The 16,918-nt window shown below is 50.1% G+C and overlaps 4 protein-coding genes across 4 annotated transcripts; 2 read left to right on the top strand and 2 right to left on the bottom strand.

Annotated features, from left to right (window-relative positions):
• Nucleotides 1-376: 376 nt before the first annotated feature.
• Nucleotides 377-3,067, bottom strand: STEHIDRAFT_170321 (uncharacterized protein; the record flags this gene model as incomplete). Its single annotated transcript, XM_007306925.1, has 20 exons — nt 3,059-3,067; nt 2,445-2,991; nt 2,306-2,384; nt 2,217-2,230; nt 2,055-2,156; nt 1,970-1,997; nt 1,869-1,920; nt 1,782-1,816; nt 1,700-1,724; nt 1,615-1,626; nt 1,544-1,559; nt 1,449-1,488; nt 1,282-1,385; nt 1,169-1,218; nt 1,104-1,116; nt 1,016-1,043; nt 890-947; nt 803-827; nt 509-725; nt 377-454 (listed from the first exon to the last, which is right to left on the bottom strand). Exons 2-20 carry the CDS (start codon nt 2,516-2,518, stop codon nt 377-379), a joined length of 1,050 nt encoding a protein of 349 aa, XP_007306987.1. The 5' UTR covers nt 2,519-2,991; nt 3,059-3,067.
• A 6,410-nt stretch (nt 3,068-9,477) lies between these two features.
• Nucleotides 9,478-10,543, top strand: STEHIDRAFT_123434 (uncharacterized protein). Its single transcript, XM_007306924.1, has 4 exons — nt 9,478-9,851; nt 9,920-9,981; nt 10,040-10,193; nt 10,255-10,543. Exons 1-4 carry the CDS (start codon nt 9,538-9,540, stop codon nt 10,277-10,279), a joined length of 555 nt encoding a protein of 184 aa, XP_007306986.1. The 5' UTR covers nt 9,478-9,537; the 3' UTR covers nt 10,280-10,543.
• Nucleotides 10,544-10,589: 46 nt separating this feature from the next.
• On the top strand, nt 10,590-11,377 carry STEHIDRAFT_82748 (APG12-domain-containing protein). The gene is made up of 5 exons (XM_007306767.1): nt 10,590-10,780; nt 10,848-10,984; nt 11,074-11,136; nt 11,220-11,257; nt 11,310-11,377. The coding sequence occupies exons 1-5, from the start codon at nt 10,660-10,662 to the stop codon at nt 11,329-11,331; spliced, it is 381 nt and encodes a 126-aa protein (XP_007306829.1). The 5' UTR covers nt 10,590-10,659; the 3' UTR covers nt 11,332-11,377.
• A 224-nt stretch (nt 11,378-11,601) lies between these two features.
• STEHIDRAFT_62271 (uncharacterized protein) lies at nt 11,602-15,719 on the bottom strand (the record flags this gene model as incomplete). Its single annotated transcript, XM_007306726.1, has 22 exons — nt 11,602-11,862; nt 11,939-12,063; nt 12,122-12,149; nt 12,216-12,264; nt 12,319-12,447; nt 12,512-12,624; nt 12,685-12,899; nt 12,954-13,031; nt 13,096-13,235; nt 13,300-13,325; nt 13,384-13,424; nt 13,489-13,549; nt 13,620-13,695; nt 13,766-13,833; nt 13,889-13,964; nt 14,043-14,101; nt 14,158-14,202; nt 14,262-14,744; nt 14,806-14,952; nt 15,015-15,223; nt 15,280-15,443; nt 15,529-15,719. 22 exons carry the CDS (start codon nt 15,717-15,719, stop codon nt 11,602-11,604), a joined length of 2,784 nt encoding a protein of 927 aa, XP_007306788.1.
• Nucleotides 15,720-16,918: the final 1,199 nt, after the last annotated feature.

The raw sequence follows: 16,918 nt of genomic DNA, 5'->3' as shown, positions 1-16,918 counted from the left end.
GCGCCCGGGTGGCGTGACGAAGGCTACACACTATGTTGTTGACTACTAGAGTTCAGCACAAAGCAATTGAAGCATACTACGATTTCCGGCTTAAGGCTGAGTAAACCGTGTGGCGCAACCTCGGCTCAAACCACACACAACCTCTTGCCGTCCCAAGCTTTTTCGAAAGCTGCATGCGTGGCGTAAGATTTTTTTCTGTACAGTTCCTTACCGCATTGGAGTATTGTAAGGTACTGTAAGTACTCGAGTACTTTCGATAGCGACTAGGACAAGTACCGTCAAACATATTTGAGTTGTAGGACTACAGAGCACCAAAGAAAACAGCAGAACACACTCCATGGACGCCGTACAGGACTTTCTCCGCCTTCGAGCAGTTTCAAGGATCCAGACCATACTTATCCTCATCATCTGCCATCGTCCTGCCCTCTCTCGTAAACACAATCGGTTCAAAGCTCTGACGGTCACAGTTCAGTCAAATTGACTAGGCTATGAACAAAATTAAACACACCTTCCTCCCAGAGCTTCGCGACGCATCGCTTCCTTGCCTTATCCTTGCGGACACGACATGCGTTTCACGGAATGGATTGCCCTGATGAGGCGTGCGCGCGTTTATGGGTGAGAGAGGCAGGGAATGGTGGGTTTCATGTGCGCCGCCAGTGGGGATGGTTGGATTGTAGTAGGACTCCCCGCTGACTTTCGAGCGAAGAGTCTCGCGGTTGTTGAGGCTGAAGACACGAGTACCGGTTGTGTGATCATCAGGAGACTATGCAAGGAAGACCGACAGAAGGAATGGAGAACTTACGTGGCGAGGTATGCGTTCACATAGACTGAAAAGTTCCATCATAGAATTGAGTGAATGTTAAAACATGATTGAGGGGTGGTAGCGCACGTTTACTCAGTTGCAGGTAAAATGCAATGAAAATGAAATTATTGGGCATAACGATGTACTGCGTTAGGCAGGGTAGTCATAATATTAGCCTCACCATTTTCGATAGAAAATTGATGAGTCACGTACCAGCATCATACCCAGCATAGCATCGATGCTACGAGAAGGTAGACAATCTCGATGAATACGTATCCATAGAATAGCCGTGACGACCTACGCAGTGAGCAGACCTGACAAGAACGTGAGTTGTTATGTTATCAAAAGCGGAGAAGACTTGCTCACCGGTATTGATAGTATACAAAATCAGTACGTCCACAATCGAATCCGTACGCCTCCAGAAGCAATATGAGTCTTGTCTGCTTGGGTTCCAAGCGATGAATGATGAAGGAACATACGTATTAGAGCCACCCGTTCTTGTCTTGGCCAGGAAATAGGTCAGCACAAAAGCGACAAAGACGTCGGAGCCCGCCCCAGCGGCAAAGTTGATGTAGAACAGATCCTGATAAGGCCCAATAACTCATCTGTGAGAGCGCATGCGCGACATGAAGAAAGGTGTGCTTACAGAAAGCTTGCCGAGGTCCTCCATAGAAGCTAAAGAAAAGCTACCAAAAACATTCAATTCAGAGAGGTAGAAGAGAGTGGCCAGAGGACACCGACCCTTCTGCAGATACAACTGTATGACTGGATGAGTTTCGACCATGGCTAATGAGGCGAAGCAGCAGTCTTACTTATTCCGACCACTTCAAACGTCCGACATATTAGGACATCAACAACAGCGGGACATCATATTGATCCAAAGGTGGGCGCGCGTACCAAGATCCAGTAGCGACGTGATAACCTAAGACAATCAACACCATTCAGTATCAGAAAAAGATACCGAGATGACCTGACTTACAATCCCTGTCGTGAGTATGATGTTTTGATTGCTCACTGGAAGTACCAGTCAGATACCGAAGGAGTGATCAAGGGGGCATGCGCGTACATCGCCAAACGCGTAGAGCAAACATGCTGCGGACGAGGAAATCTGTTACAGACTGATCTAACTTAACATCCAATTTCGAGTGAGAGTGGGTGGTGCCTTACTGTGATGAGAACATGGGCCAGCAAACTCCTATATCATACGTTCAGACCACCTCAATACCATGTGCAAATGCGACGATGCACTCACCAAACGGGCTTCTCAGCGAGAGCAGCCGGGTTTGTATAATTCGTCACAAGATAATGGTACAACAGGTGACCGTTCAAGACAAAGTCGAATGTGTCTAACATCCTGGGGCCCGCTAGCGTGAGCTTGCATCGGTTTGTCGGCGATGATATACGAACGACGCACCACAGGCCGGCTACCTGGACGTTGAGTCAACTAAACGATGGCCATACGCTGGACACTTGGACTTGAATGATTTTAGACGAGTGACGTACAAACAGCTTCAACGAACGTCGATCTCGGAATGACTTTTCGAAGTACATATAGGTCTGCGTGCAAGTGATCCCGTACAGTCTGCACGGAGAGGTTCCATAATCAGATGCAAGCACGCCTGTGTTTAAGAGTCCCACTCACAGTCCACTGGCCAAGCCACCGATCAGTAGCGCTCCGAGTTTATTATCCCATGATAGTGCTTGTGGTGTAGCCATCTTGGATCCAACCTTCGTACTACGCACAGAGCAAAGCCAGCAACACGACGGAATGAACGAAAGTGAGGGCCCCGTGGAGAGGAAGACAACAGAAGAACGCGAACAGCAACCTAAAAAGTCCCTCCGCAATATTTTGGGATATCAATGAATCGTCGCCTTGTCGCCGCTCTATTTCCGATCTTCACATCCGAAGTAAACATCGCCGGGGAGCAACCGTGCGACAAGAAGTTGTATTTCTTTACATTCTGTGGTTGGTCCTGGCGGGTCTCCTGCTGAGAATGGCAATCATGTCACTTTTCGGAGGGAGTATCGCCCAGTGTGGCCATTGGCACACGACCCTTGCAAGGTATCGGAGCTCAAAAGGTTCACAGACTCGCAAGGGCCGATCGTATTAGCCGGACGCGAATGCACTGACGTTCAGAAAGCTTGCAGAAATAGAATGCAATCAGCATGGTTCTCAATTGCAAGAGCGACTGTGGTAATCTTTTCTCAGCTCGGGTTCCAAGGGGTTGAACCGAACAGCATAATGGAGGCTCGTACCATAAGACTCCCAGCCCCGACATGTGTTGAATAAAACGATGTTGAACACATGACAGCCTTCACCAAAAGTGAGGGTGGAAGTAACACGCTGGCTCAAAGGCAAGGTCCATGAATCTCAAGATGGAAGCCTCAGCAAGTGAAGACTCTCCGCTCACGCCACCGCCACATGTATACACGCCTCCACGTGCAGTATATAATTTGAGCGGAGATTGAACATAAGCCACAACCGCGCCGTGACGCGACGGCGATCTCAGCTCGACGCGTAACTTGGGATGGTCGTTTGAACTCTGCTTTTCCTCTATTATCTTCTCATTCTGGTCTCGAACAAATGCCGCCAACGAAACACTCCATCCAAGAAGAAGATGCGTTTATGAATGACCTCTTCACGACCCTTGATGCAACTCAACATCCCACTTTCCCCAAATCTCCTGTCCGACCCCGAACATCTAGTGACCATGTAGTACCTCTTGTCTCGTCACCCAACCGCCAAATCCCTAGGACGCCTACAAAACCTAAACGACAAAAGGTGCCCTCGAGAGCGAAGGCTCTGAAAACGCCTCTTAAGGACGTCAAAGACTCGGAGAATGAGATTGTTCATATCGCCGACGATGTCAATATAGACGAAGAGCTCGCCGGTTGGGATTGGGATGCTGTTTCTGATTACGTTCCGACGCCACAAAAACCTCAGACATCAAAGCAGAAGGTTTGTCGGCACGATGTTTCCATATCTTGGGGACGCTGAGGCTCCTATCGCACCCTACTTACGATGCTCCATTTCCAGGAGCCAATAATGCCGAAACCAGAAGAACCGCCGATCTTTGATAGGCCGCCGTGTACACGGTGTACTGTCATTTCGATTGAAGAACATCAGGATGGCCACAAAGCTCGTAAAGTAGGTGTTGATCTCACAAGATCGGTGCATGCGCTCCCCCGACAGACAGTTGGTTTTGCGGCAGTATACCCCGCGTAGCCCTCCAACTCTCATTGATGCACCGCGAAACCTACTACGTGGCTCTACTGGCATAGTATCTTTCTGTGAGTGTGGCCTACATACCTGTAGCACACACAGGAGACCCGAGATGTGCTCTTAGTTGCTGTCAAACCTCACGTTCGACATGTTCCGAATCAATGTCCGGATGTTGTGTCTCTTCTCTGTCGCTCGTTCACGCCATATGTGGGTACTTGTGCGGACAGTCCGCCGGAGTCTGCTCTGGCAGAATGGTACAAGGAGGCAACTGTCCCGCCAAGGGATTCTATCGAGAAATGATCTCTTGTTATGTAATATCCCTATGCTTATACTCCTTGATCAGGTGTTACGTGTCGAAACAGATCCTAATGGTGAAACTCGAATTGTAAGATTACACGACGATTGGGTGAACACCGAGATAACATCTGGTAAGTTCGTGCCCTAGCCAGTGTATCTAAGCCTCATAGAGAATATCTCCACCAGGCGACATAATCAACATAATCGGGGCCTTCTACGTTAACGTATCTACGGACACGGAGTCAATCGATCTAACTTCATCTTCGACATCCCTTCTGATCCACCACCCGGACTTATTGCTAACGCCGACCGCACTCTCCTCCGCGCCGCATTGCATCCGCCGGCCTATTCTCTCGTCGATGTTACGAAACTCCTCTCCCGCCACTCCAGTCCTCGTCTATGGAAACATTCTCCACGAAGTGTTCCAAAAATGTCTGCTCAATAATAGATGGGACGCGAAGTGGATTGGTGAGCAAGTGGACGAGGTCCTGGGAGACAGCTTTGGAGAGTTGTTTCGGGTTGGCGTCGGTGTCCAAACGGCGAGGAAAGATATTATGTTACGGGCGAAGGGGGTTGAGACTTTTGGGAAGAGGTACATGAGTGAGAAGCCAAAAGTTCGGGTCGTCTTTGTTCAGTTGTAAATGATTACTGACAAGATTAACTTCTAGTCAGAAGCTATTTTGGCCAATACACGCGCTCAACGCGGTGAAATATCTTTCCTTGGGCTCTCGCGACTTCACGACGTCGAAGAAGATATCTGGTCGCCCACTTACGGCCTGAAAGGCAAGCTCGACGCTTCTGTCCAAGGGACTATCACGACCAATAACCCAGCTTCTCGCATGCCCACCATACCCTCCTTATTCGGTGGTCCTTCGCCACCTTCTCGTCCTTTGCCTCTGGAACTGAAGACCGGCCGCGCCGTGGCGGGGATGGAGCATCGTGCCCAGACAATGCTCTATACTTTGCTGATGAGCGAGCGGTACAACGCGCCTGTCGAGGAAGGGCTGTTGTACTATACCCAGAGCGAGGAGGTCATCAGTGTTCCGGCCGCGCCCAAAGAGATCAAGGCATTAGTACAGGTCAGGAATAACATAGCAGAGGCTATGGTCCGGAGGTTCCGGAAGAAGCCCCGACAGGATACCGATGCTACTACTATTGCCGATAGCTCTCGACCTGAGGGGGACGTCAGGGAAAGCGAGGAGCATTTCCTTCCGGAGACAATTGACGATGAGAGGATATGTGGTAGATGTTTTGCTCTGGATGCCTGCATGCTATACCGGAAAGTACGTCCGTCCAACTATTTCTGCTGCTTTATTTGGCAAAATGTGTTGAAATTGCCCTCTTTCCATTTGACAATTATAGGCCGTAGACAACGTCGAAGACACTACTTCACCAATCGCGGACATATACGAGATGAAGACCGGTCATCTTACGCCACCGCAGTTATCCTTCTTCAAGGACTGGGAACGTCTCATCTCCATCGAAGAGCACGACATGGTCCGCTTCCGCAAGGAATTGTGGACCATGGGCGCTCAAGAGCGCGAACAAAAGGGCAGATGTTTCGCCAACATGGTCCTACAGCCCACACCGACTGCAGCCTCACCTTTCTCGCTCCCGAAGTCTGAATCCGAAAGGACCCGGAGAGCTCGAGGTATTCACCAGTTCACGTATACGTTTTGCCGCTCAGCTGCTTCATCAAACTTATACGACATCGCGGGCGAAAGTTTACTCAGTGGACACCTCGGCATCGGTGACGCCGTTGCCATCTCGATAGAACCCGACCTTATCTCCCTCAGTCGTGGCTTTATTCTCGATCTCTCTCCGGACGAAGTCATTGTCGGCGTCGACCATGAGATCAAGCCGTCAACCATCCAAGAGCGCCTGAGAACAAGACGTTCTGTCCGGGAAGCGAGGGGAAAGGGGGGAAATACGGAGCTGGTATTCAGGATCGACAAGGACGAGCTCAGTGGAGGTATGGGACGTATACGGGAGAACCTCGCCCAACTGTTCTATGCTGGTGGTGATACGGAGCGTTTGAGACTCATCGTCGACCTCGAAGCTCCGCGTTTTGACGATCCGGCTGACACCTCCCCTTTATTGGCAAAAACTCACGCAAACCGTCTCTGTCGATTCTTACTTTCGGCTATGAACAAGAGTCAAGTCAACGCTATCGAGAGGGCGCTTTGTGCGCAGGATTATGCTCTGATTCTCGGGATGCCGGGAACAGGCAAGACGACCGTGGTAGCAGCGCTGATTAGAATATTGGCGGAGATGGGTAAAACCGTTCTGTTGACCTCTTATACACACTCAGCTGTGGACACGACCTTGAGGAAGTTGAAGGGGGCTAGCTTCGGAGTCTTGAGGGTGGGAAATCCAGATAAGGCGAGTTCATCTTCAACTTGGGCATACGAGACGAGATATTAGACTAATCCTGAACTGCTATAGATTCACCCGGAGGTATTCGAGTTCTCTCTAGAGGCGAGGAAACAGCCGGAGACGATCGAACAACTGGAGCAGCAACTTATGACACCACCTGTTGTGGCGACTACCGCTCTGTCTCTCGACCAGTAAGCCCGCCATCTGTATTCTATCGCTCATCAGCTCATGCTACCTTGTAGCGAGTTATTCTCCCGCCGTACTTTCGATTATTGCATCGTCGACGAAGCCTCACAGATTACTCTTCCAACATGCCTTGGCCCTCTTCGCTTTGCGGAGAAGTTTATTCTGGTTGGCGATCACTACCAACTTCCTCCTCTCGTGCGTCTTACTTGTCTTTGAGCCGTCTCCATTTTACTCACTTGTCTTAATTCTCTAGGTTCGCACGCGTGAAGCTCGTAAAGGCGGTCTGGATGTGTCCCTCTTCCGTCGATTGTCAGAAGCACACCCCAAGGCAGTTGCAGACCTGACGGAGCAATACCGCATGAATGAAGACATCATGATGCTATCTAACCGCCTCGTCTACAATAATAGGCTCAGCTGTGGTTCAATGGCAGTCGCCCAACAAAACCTCGTCTTGCCCGACCGGAAGCCTCTGGCGTCTCTGCACAAAAGTTCTCCCGCCACGTCCTTGCGGTCCTCCACTGCTTCATCGCCTTCGCCATCGCCATCGCCCACTAGTTCACTCGGCTCTTCCTGTGATGACAAGGGATGTTGGCTGGAAAAGCTAATGGACGAGAGGTACGTGCCAGCGCTCCCTTGGTACTTGCCAATTTGCCTTGATTAATATTATATCGTCTTCTAGCACCAAGGCCGTTTTCGTCGATACAGACGCCGTTCCGGCCAGAGACTCCCGCATTGGTGACCTTGTCCAGAACGAAGTCGAGGGCACTCTCGTCCACCAGATCGTCAATACATTTGTTCAGTGCGGGGTACGACAAGACCAGCTAGCAGTCATCACCCCTTACCGACAACAGATCAAGTTGCTCTCCCACCTTCTGCACAAACAGGAGGGGTATACCGATCTTGAGATCATGACGGCGGACCGTAGTCAAGGACGAGACAAGGAGTGTATCATTATTTCTATGGTGCGCTCGAGCGACGATGGACAGGTGAGTTACTTCGATCAATGTCTCGTAAGTACCCACATACTGACGCGGCACCGGTCTTCTGTAGCTGGGAGAACTTATTAAAGACTGGCGACGCATGAACGTTGCTTTTACTCGGGCGCGCTCGAAGCTCATCATCGTCGGCTCTCGGACCACTTTGATGGGTACTCCTTTGCTAGCTTCATTCTTCGACTTGATGCAAGAACGTGACTGGATTCTGAAGCTGCCACCGGACGCACATCTGTTACACGCCTCATCACCGTCTGGAACGCCTACTAAGCGTGGCCGTTCGAATTACGATTCTGGAGGCCCAGTCAAGAAAATCAGAACCGGCCCGGTTAGCGAAGGCCTTCTTAGAGGGCGTCCAATTTTGAAAGACCTTTTATCGCATGACTGATATCGATATTCCTATAACTGCATACACTTTCACTGTGGCACCCTGACTATACTCATATCCTCCAGAGACTTTCGTTGACACTGTATCTCGAACTGATCTAGACTCTTCAACGCCTGCATAACTGACCATCTGTTTGCACTTCTCAGAAGTCGAAACACCGTTGATATACACGAGATATCGTCTATTCTTATTTCCTCTCTTCTATATCTATTTGCTGTGTTTTTGCGCTATCAATGTGTGGCGGGTGGATTCCATCTCCTTCTCTGCATAGGCCCTGATCATGCTCGGGTCAACCTATCAGGTTTGACTAGGAGAGGTGACTGCTGGCATCAATGTCTTGACGGTGTTTTAAGACCGTGATATCTTTGCTATTGACCCATTGTGTACACCGGGGAGCGCCAGTACCTCCCTTCATCGTACCCGGAAGATCTCGGGAGCGATGGACATCAACAACCAAAATTATGGAACTTGTAAGCCCTACCACCCACGAAACCATCTAGTGAAGATATCGAATACTAACTCAGGCACTCCATCTAAATTGTCTCCTAGTTTTCTCCTCGCAGCCTGGGTTCACGCATTATGTGCCTCTGTCTGAACATCCACATCCCTTGTGCACTACGTTTCGTGCGGCATGCTGCTGTCAGGGCGTATGATCCTGTGGAAAGGTCATGGCTTTTGATGGGGTGATGTCTGGGACGTATTGAGCATATGGTACGCGACTGTCCAACCTCTAGTTGGGTTATCTTTTGCTGATCCAGGTAATTTATCTCGTATTACCCACATAGCTAGATTCGAAGCTAGGCCTTGACTCAATCGCATGACTTTCTGTGTATGATGACAGCTTTGCGTTTTGATTGCTACTCACCCTCGTAAAGGCGGTCCTATCTCGACTTTTCGTTTTAAATAATGGTGGGTGATGGTTCCTTCTGATTTCGTACGGAAAAAACCAGCAGATTCACCTCTGTGATCTTGCTGTCCATGCGGTTAATTTTGACCTGATCCAGCAGACGTTTTGCTTTCTCCGTGTACGACCTTGATGGAGGCCTGTAATGTGTTCACGAATTGTGTCACTGTGCCTCGAAAAGCGCATGATTAGGCACTTTGGATCCTCATTCCCGACAGAGCTCGATCCTGCGAGCGGTCCAGCCTCAAATGGCATATCCCATATAAAAGTCCGTTGTATTGGACGCCTTTCGTTCAAGCAAGACATCGTCTCCGCCTTCTAGTCTCTGCGCTTTCTAAACCTTTGTACACAACCTTTCGTCAGTCCAAGATGTTCTCCAAGATATCCTCCATTACTTTCGGTCTCCTCGCCTTCGCCGTCACCTCCAGTCTCGCAGATCATTGGATCACTGTCGTGAACAATTGCGGTTCCACGGTCAACCCCACTGTCGTCGACACGTCCTGCACCTATAGCGCCTCACGCTGCGGCCAGACAAGTACTTACGGTGGTCCTTGGAGTCAAACAATCGGCGCCGGAGGTTCGGCCATCTTCAAGCTTCCCAACAACTTTGTTGGTCGTATTTTCGATTCATACAGCGGTGGATGTGGTTCCGATGGTTGGGACTGCAGCCTGTTGGAGTATAAGTAAGTGGCATTAACTAATTCATGGCCATGTCGCATAGCGTCTGACCGATTTTCTTTCGTTCGTCTAGCTTCGACAACGGAGACAGTGCGACAGATCAAAGCTATGATCTCTCTAACATCCAGGGCTTCAGTATGTCATCACAAATCTTGGACCGGGTCTCTGCTTATTCATAATACTTTTATCATAGCGCGTGGCCAGATGGCTGTTCCCTATCCCTCCAACACGGGATGTCTGACCAAGACTTGCTTCACATCCGGGTGTGATGCCTCTCAAGCCTACCCAGTCGGTGACGAGGGCGACAATGCTGCCAACACAAGTTGTGGGTCAGCCGATCTCGGGATGTAAGTGCCCTGCCCTATCTTTGACTCACAAAATGATGACTGATTATCACCTTGATGATAGTGCGCTTTACTACTGCGCTGCCTAAAGCCATACGAGCAAGTAAATTCAAGTTAACGGGTTCTAGGTGTTGAAGGGGAATTCTTCGGACGATCGGACGTTTACCATAATCGAAAACAATAACGCTAGTATTAAAGTATTCATGAGCCTACAAATACTGTAACGAAGGAGCCTCGAAAATGTATTGGACGACACTGGCGAGGAATCCAGTGTACTTATCTCGTGGAGTCTGTACTGTGTGTGGCGGTGGCAAAAGTATGAAATGAGCGGGCCGTCTGCCGAGATTATTGGCGCTCGTTACGGTCCCCTGCGGCGTAACCTACCCTTTACCTCAACTACCACCACAGCACCCCTCCAGTAGCTTCGCTACCCTGCCGCATAAGTGAAGTTCCAATTAGCTGGAGTTACATGCTGCCCGGAAGTCCAGATGTCCATCCTGGTCTTTCTCAATGGGCTGGTCCTGACTTGGGAGCCGATATTGAGGCTCTAGAAGCCCTCGAAACGTACAGAAAGAAAGACCCGTCCAAAGGTGTGCGAGCTCCTCCCATTGCGCTAATTTTCTATGTAGGCGAATTGAACTATTTATGATTTGGCAGTGGTGGTACGTTTCAAGGCGGTTGGGAATGCGCCGATCATGAAACAGAACTTCTTTAAAGTGACCGTGTCGAACCGCTTTCAAGCTGTGATACAGTTTCTGAAGAAAGAACTGGGATATAAGACTAGCGAGCCTCTAGTATGTCTATGTCTCTCTATTTTCCTCTCCCTTTTGATCTCAGTTCTCACGACCACATCAACACGCTGATCGCTATGTTGGGGATATAGTTCACTTATATCAATCTAGCATTTTCGCCTGCGCCTGACGACACTGTCGCAAATCTATACAAGGTACGTCTTCGGGGACGTGATGTCAGAGTGGAATGCTCAATATATCACTTTTTGGCGTTTGTGTGGCGATGGTGTCACATCAGTCGTTCGCTACGGACGGGCATCTTATCGTTAATTATAGGTTAGTTGCACTTGCAAAACTCCCCAGACTCACGTTGACGCCTATGGAATAGTACAACAGCTGCATGGGGTTAAGATATGTGTACGCTACCGTCCGAATTAATATAACTTTCTTTACCGCTTGTTTATATGCTCGCCACCTGATTGCCTGTCGATTTTGGGACTCAGACAGAACCTCATTTCGCTTCCTGAGGATGTGTCTGGAAGAGACATGATGGTGCTCGAGAGGAAGTACAGCGGTTCTTTCCTCGTGTGGCGCATCAAATTCATGACGACTCTTGCGAGGGAGACGTTCTATCCTACATCTCCAAGGCAAAGTGACACAGTACAACATACCGAAATACGTTACTTCAAGCATAATAGCCTTTTCCACGCGCCGCTCTTCTTCTCCTTACGTTCCGCGTTATCTATCTTTATTTTTCTCGTGCTCTTTTCGTCAAGGGGCGATGAGGCTCTGAGTGACGCTACGGTAGATGTCTCGGCCAGGGACTCCGTTATCGAATCCTGAGGTACGAAAGAGTTTGGCGCAAACTCGGGTGCGATGGCAAGCACTGCATATTGAGATACCGAGAGTGCTGCAGTGTCATTCGTCGCAAGGTCGACAATCTAACATCAAGTATAGTCATCGGTCGTATCCTGGTATCCACAGCTTTGTATTATAATGATACATGAGACTGCTCACCTCCGTGACTGGGTTAGGAACATCGGTTCCTCCGACTTGGCTTGCCGGTGGCCACACGCCAGTAGTATTGTCGTTAAGGATGGTCCACGCTTGCTGCTTCAGGGTGTCATCGTTCAAGCGTTCTCCTATACCACAGAATCAACAATCAACGCGTCTCATCCGCTTGTGCGTGGTGTGACGGACCTGCATAGGCGGTCAATTTGGCATACCACTGGTTCGCAAAGCTCTTCAGCAAGTCGCTACGACAGAGAAAGATGTCTGGAGAACATATACTAACCTGTGGGTAGGTCCTGATACTCAGTTTCTTTCCGTATCTTGCGATTTGGCTAGTGAAAGGACACGTCAACCGGCTATTCTCCGCTTCGACACTGAAAACTCACACATCATCCGACGCATTGTAGTACTTGCAGAAGTCAATCCAGGCGGAGTCAAATGCAGGCACTTCCGTGATGGTTTCTACGAGCTCTATGAAGAACTCGCCACCTCCGAAAATGTAGGCCAGGTGGTACCTGTGTGCAGGAGAACGAGGGTAAGTGAGGCTCAGAGAAACAGTTTGTACAGAGAACAACGTACGTATTCTCTCCTTCACCACCTTCATCTACCAGATGGGCTGTATCTGGAAACCAACCAACAGCGCCTCCTAGCGGACCCGAGAACAGACCGTATTTCATGTTAGCAATATCGGTCTACCGTGTACAATAAAGTCAGTGAAAGATAGCGGTAGTGATGGTGGAAAACCTGTGCACCATCCCGGTAACAATTTTATCCTTCCACTGGCTATCGTTCGTCCTCTCCCATTGTGTGAACCAGTTTCCGGACAGAGCCGTCCAGTCGGGCCCAATTCGGACACGACTGGGAGCTTGAGAAGGCAAAGCTGCAACTTTTCGAAGTGGCTCCCATGGAAGGAGAGTCTGGTCTGCTTGGAGTGAGTATTCCATGATGTCGCCAATTAACTCGTCCGCTGCATGGAAATCAGTCAATATGCCATGCAGCTTGAAAGTCGCAGAGGGCGTACCAGTTAGGTAGTAGAATGGCCGCTTGATGGTACTGCTGCTGACCCGAGCTTCCTTGGCAGCACCACCCCAATGCGTGACTACAGATCGAATCACATATCAGGTTAGTCATCCAGCCCAGCGACGTAGTTATAAGCAGTGTACCGTGATGACGAGATCCAAGACCTGCGAATGGTCCAGTGTGATGGAAGTCGACCTCCGAAAGGTGGCGCGTTAGCGCATACGCTAGACGAAATACGTCTGCACGTCCCGTCCGGAGGAACGACAACCATAGCCATACGTCGCTTCCTGCAATATTTTTGTTAAACTGTGAGAGCCTTGAACTGCTACAACGGCCACAAAATGAACTAACCGAGTTCTCCGTTATCCCAGGCCTGCATTTGCCATGTTCAACTCGGGCACAGCGTTAGAGATTGGTGGGACAAAACTTACATAGCCCCCGACATCATATCTCCAAGTATGACGTGTTTGATCTAATTATGAAGTTTAACAGTTGAGCAGGTGGGATACCCTATGCAAGAGGCTATTAGTGCTGACCATAAGTATGCATGAAGTCGCCGTAGTCCCAAAACCCGTAGAACTGGCGTTGGTCAATTTCCTGTCCAAAAAAGAAGGGTCAGTGATCCAACCCGATTTAGGTAGCCGAAGCCTCTATTGACCAGACTGACTTTGATATAGAAGTCGAGTATGTCCGACTTCTGCTGCTCTATTGTGGCGAGGCCAGACGACGATGTATCCGGCACGCTCCTTCAAGGTAAAAACATCACGTTGAGCATCCACCTTGTATGCCTGCCAGTCGAAGCGCGAAATTCACCATCGTCCCCCAAAAAGATGCCGAGAGGCGTAGAATTCTGGCGACGCCACGACTTGCGGGACGGCCGTCTAATAAAAAGTAAGTATTCGCCGATTTTGGCTGGCTGGAAGGCAGAAGACGCACGATGACCGAGGCAAAGTCTGCCAGCGCGGCCCGGGATGGTGTTGCAGACTCCACTTGGAGTGTAAGCTCGTATGACCTGTGGTAAAGAACGAGATAAAGTCAACCACAGTGGCCCAACTTTGTATTGTACAGTTTCGTTAGAGGGTCAACTCACCTGCCTATCCCAATGGGATTTGGGTCGGGATCTCCAACGTCCTCATATGTCAAATCCAGCTGAGGAGCGCACGTCACGTCCATGAGTAATTCCACAGAAAAATAAGGTAGCTTACTCCATGCGACGTCGTATCATAGCCACGCAAGTCCATAGCCACCGCCTATCGTTATGAGAAGTCCATCAGTGTGAATGACCAGAAGCAAACAGTCGCAGACTCACTCTGGGGCTGTATGCCCAAATCGTCACTGTGGCCGTATCGCCTCCTGCGCCCCTAATATCAATCCCTCTTGGCGCGCCCTCCCAAAAGTTCCTCGCCGCAAATGTAACTCCACCACCCGTGGCACCCCCAAGGTATCCCACCCCCGCCGCCTTCTCTCCAAACCCAGCATTCGACAGCCAACTCGCGGCACTTCCCGCCGTAGTCCTTTTTGCCACAGTCCACCTCGTAGGCGACAGTTGATCCAGCGTGAAGTCATTCCAGATGGCAAGGTCGTCAATACCGGAAGTGACGGTGGTGGGCCAAGTGGAAATGTCGGGTGTGGCGGTTCCTTCGAATTGGGGTGTGAGCACAGCGGAAGTGGCGTCGACACGAAGACCGGAGAGAACACGGACAGGTTCGCCCCAGATACCCCCTTTGGCAGTAACGAAGCGGATGTGGCGGTTGTAGAGCTCGTCAGAGAGTGGCGTAGAGAATGTGAGACCCTGCGAGTCGTGCATGAGTGGGGTGAATGCACGTCCCGAGTATAAGAAAAAAAAATCTCACTATTCCTTTAATGAAGTCGTTGAACTGATCGCCATCGTAGATGAAGAAGTGTACCATTCGCACCGCTGTGGCGCCAGCCGAGATGTAGAACCTGACTGTGAATGGTAAAAACGCAGCATGGCCTCCGCCCTCATACTTTCCAGTAACCTATTCCGCGCGGTGATCAGCATAACTCGAGCGAATTATACGATGTTATATGGGACTCGAACCTTGATCACGGCCCTTACCGGGCCATCCTGCTCTACGGTCACGGTGTCGATGGTCCCAGTCGTTGCGACAGCCGAGGGACGGAGACCTTCGAGCTCTAGTTCGTCAGGCCCATTCTGGACGTGTACCACGAGTTGTCCTGCTTGAGCTTTTGTGCTGCCATCCAGAGAAAGGCTATCGATGATGATAGTGCCGGAAGTGTTGAACACGGCTTAAAAGAAACTCGTGAGCATTGTGCCAGGGTCTCAAGCATAAGACTGCAGGTACCTGTGAACGATCCGGTGGTCACCGTAATCTGATCGGAGGTTTGTGTCACATCGACCGGCACAGCGGGTTCGGTAGGCGTGTCGACTGATAGGTGGAACGTGTCCACCAAGTTCTCGCTCGCCGCCAAAGCATGACCGGTCCACTTCAGACTTCCATCTGGCCAACTGGGAAACGTCATCAATCAGCATTGGATCGTACACCGTGAATGTTCCTCCCCGGGACCACGGACGCTGAGAATCTTGAACGTACTATGCGAGTGGCCATGTCTGAACAGGTATACCTGAGCCATCCGAAGAGTTGATGGCGATCGAAGTTGTCTTGTCCACGGAGCCTTGAGGCCAAGGAATGCCGAAGGAAGTTCCAGTGATAGTAGTGCTGGGGGCCTTTTCGTCCAACCACTTCAAGTCAACACCATCTAATGCTGCACTGTTCGCTGTCATAGTCGGTGCCACCATAGCTTGGTCGCAATCGAAGAGGTCAGGTCGACAAAAAAAAGGGAATATTCATTCGTCAGCGCAGCCGCATGTGTGCTAGGTTTTATAGAGCCCAACTGGTCACGAATACCGATGAAAGTATGTAGTAGGACCTTCTCAGAGATAAGTTGGTCGGCGGGCCGTCGGAATGTGTCTGGTGAGAGGTCCGCTTTACGCCATGTAGGCACTCTTCAGCGAAAAGCACGAGGATTCGAAGAGGTACATAACAGTGGTGTTGGAAATCAGGCCTTGGCAGACCTTGCCAGTGAGGAGAAGTATGAGCTCGAGAGGTAGAACAGGCCGATCTCCAGTCACTATTCGGTGCGGTGGCGTCAGATGATGAGTGAATGTCGATCCTTGACGAAATGCGATATGACCAAAAGAAGACCTCGAGAACTGTAGACGCATGCCGCACAGAAAATGTGGACGCGTCGATGGAAGAGAGACGCCAGGAGACGCTATCAGTCTTTGCAAGCCTGCTTGGACGTAAGTCGTCATAAGAGTCTGGTTAGGAAAAAAAACAGCAATATTCTGGGTCAATAGTTTGGACGCGATGCTATGGACAGTATACATGGCTTCAAGACCACACCCTGAGGGTGCCTTCATAAAGGTAGGCAGGTAGCCTATTATGGTCAACAAAGACGCCGGAAGATGATGCTTGTACCTAGTCCAAACATTGTCATTCTACTGGTGCCACCGCACTATGCCAGATCAGATACGCGCAATATGCTTCAAGCCGCTACTATTTGGGACTGGCATCATGGAACAAATTTGGTTTACCATTCGGCGATTCCAACATCTCTCCTTTAGGCAAACTGGACAACTGGTCCCGTGTGGGTATTTCGAGGCTCCAGAATGTCTAAAGGGAGCCATAGGGCCCCATGCAGACCATGCATCAATCCATGAGAGTTCAAGGACGAGCGATGACATACGGAGAAGCAGTTTTCGGGAAAACGTAGATAAGAGGCCGAGCGGCACGTCCTCACCACAAGTTGAAGTCGTACAACATAATGGAAAGACGATTTCGCACCACAAGACAACCCAAAGCCAGAGAGGACTGTTCGAGACTGGAGAGTTGCTATCGGCCTCCATGTTGTAGAAATGAACAAGAAATTCGAAGCGGAGTCAGGGCCTACCCATCGGGACACGTGGTGAACGGGCCGCTA

This window comes from Stereum hirsutum (assembly GCF_000264905.1).
Source record: "Stereum hirsutum FP-91666 SS1 unplaced genomic scaffold STEHIscaffold_12, whole genome shotgun sequence".
Classification (NCBI taxonomy): Eukaryota; Fungi; Basidiomycota; class Agaricomycetes; order Russulales; family Stereaceae; genus Stereum; species Stereum hirsutum.
The sequence above is the reverse complement of the archived record's forward strand: the minus strand, read 5'-3'. Positions and strand labels throughout refer to the sequence as shown.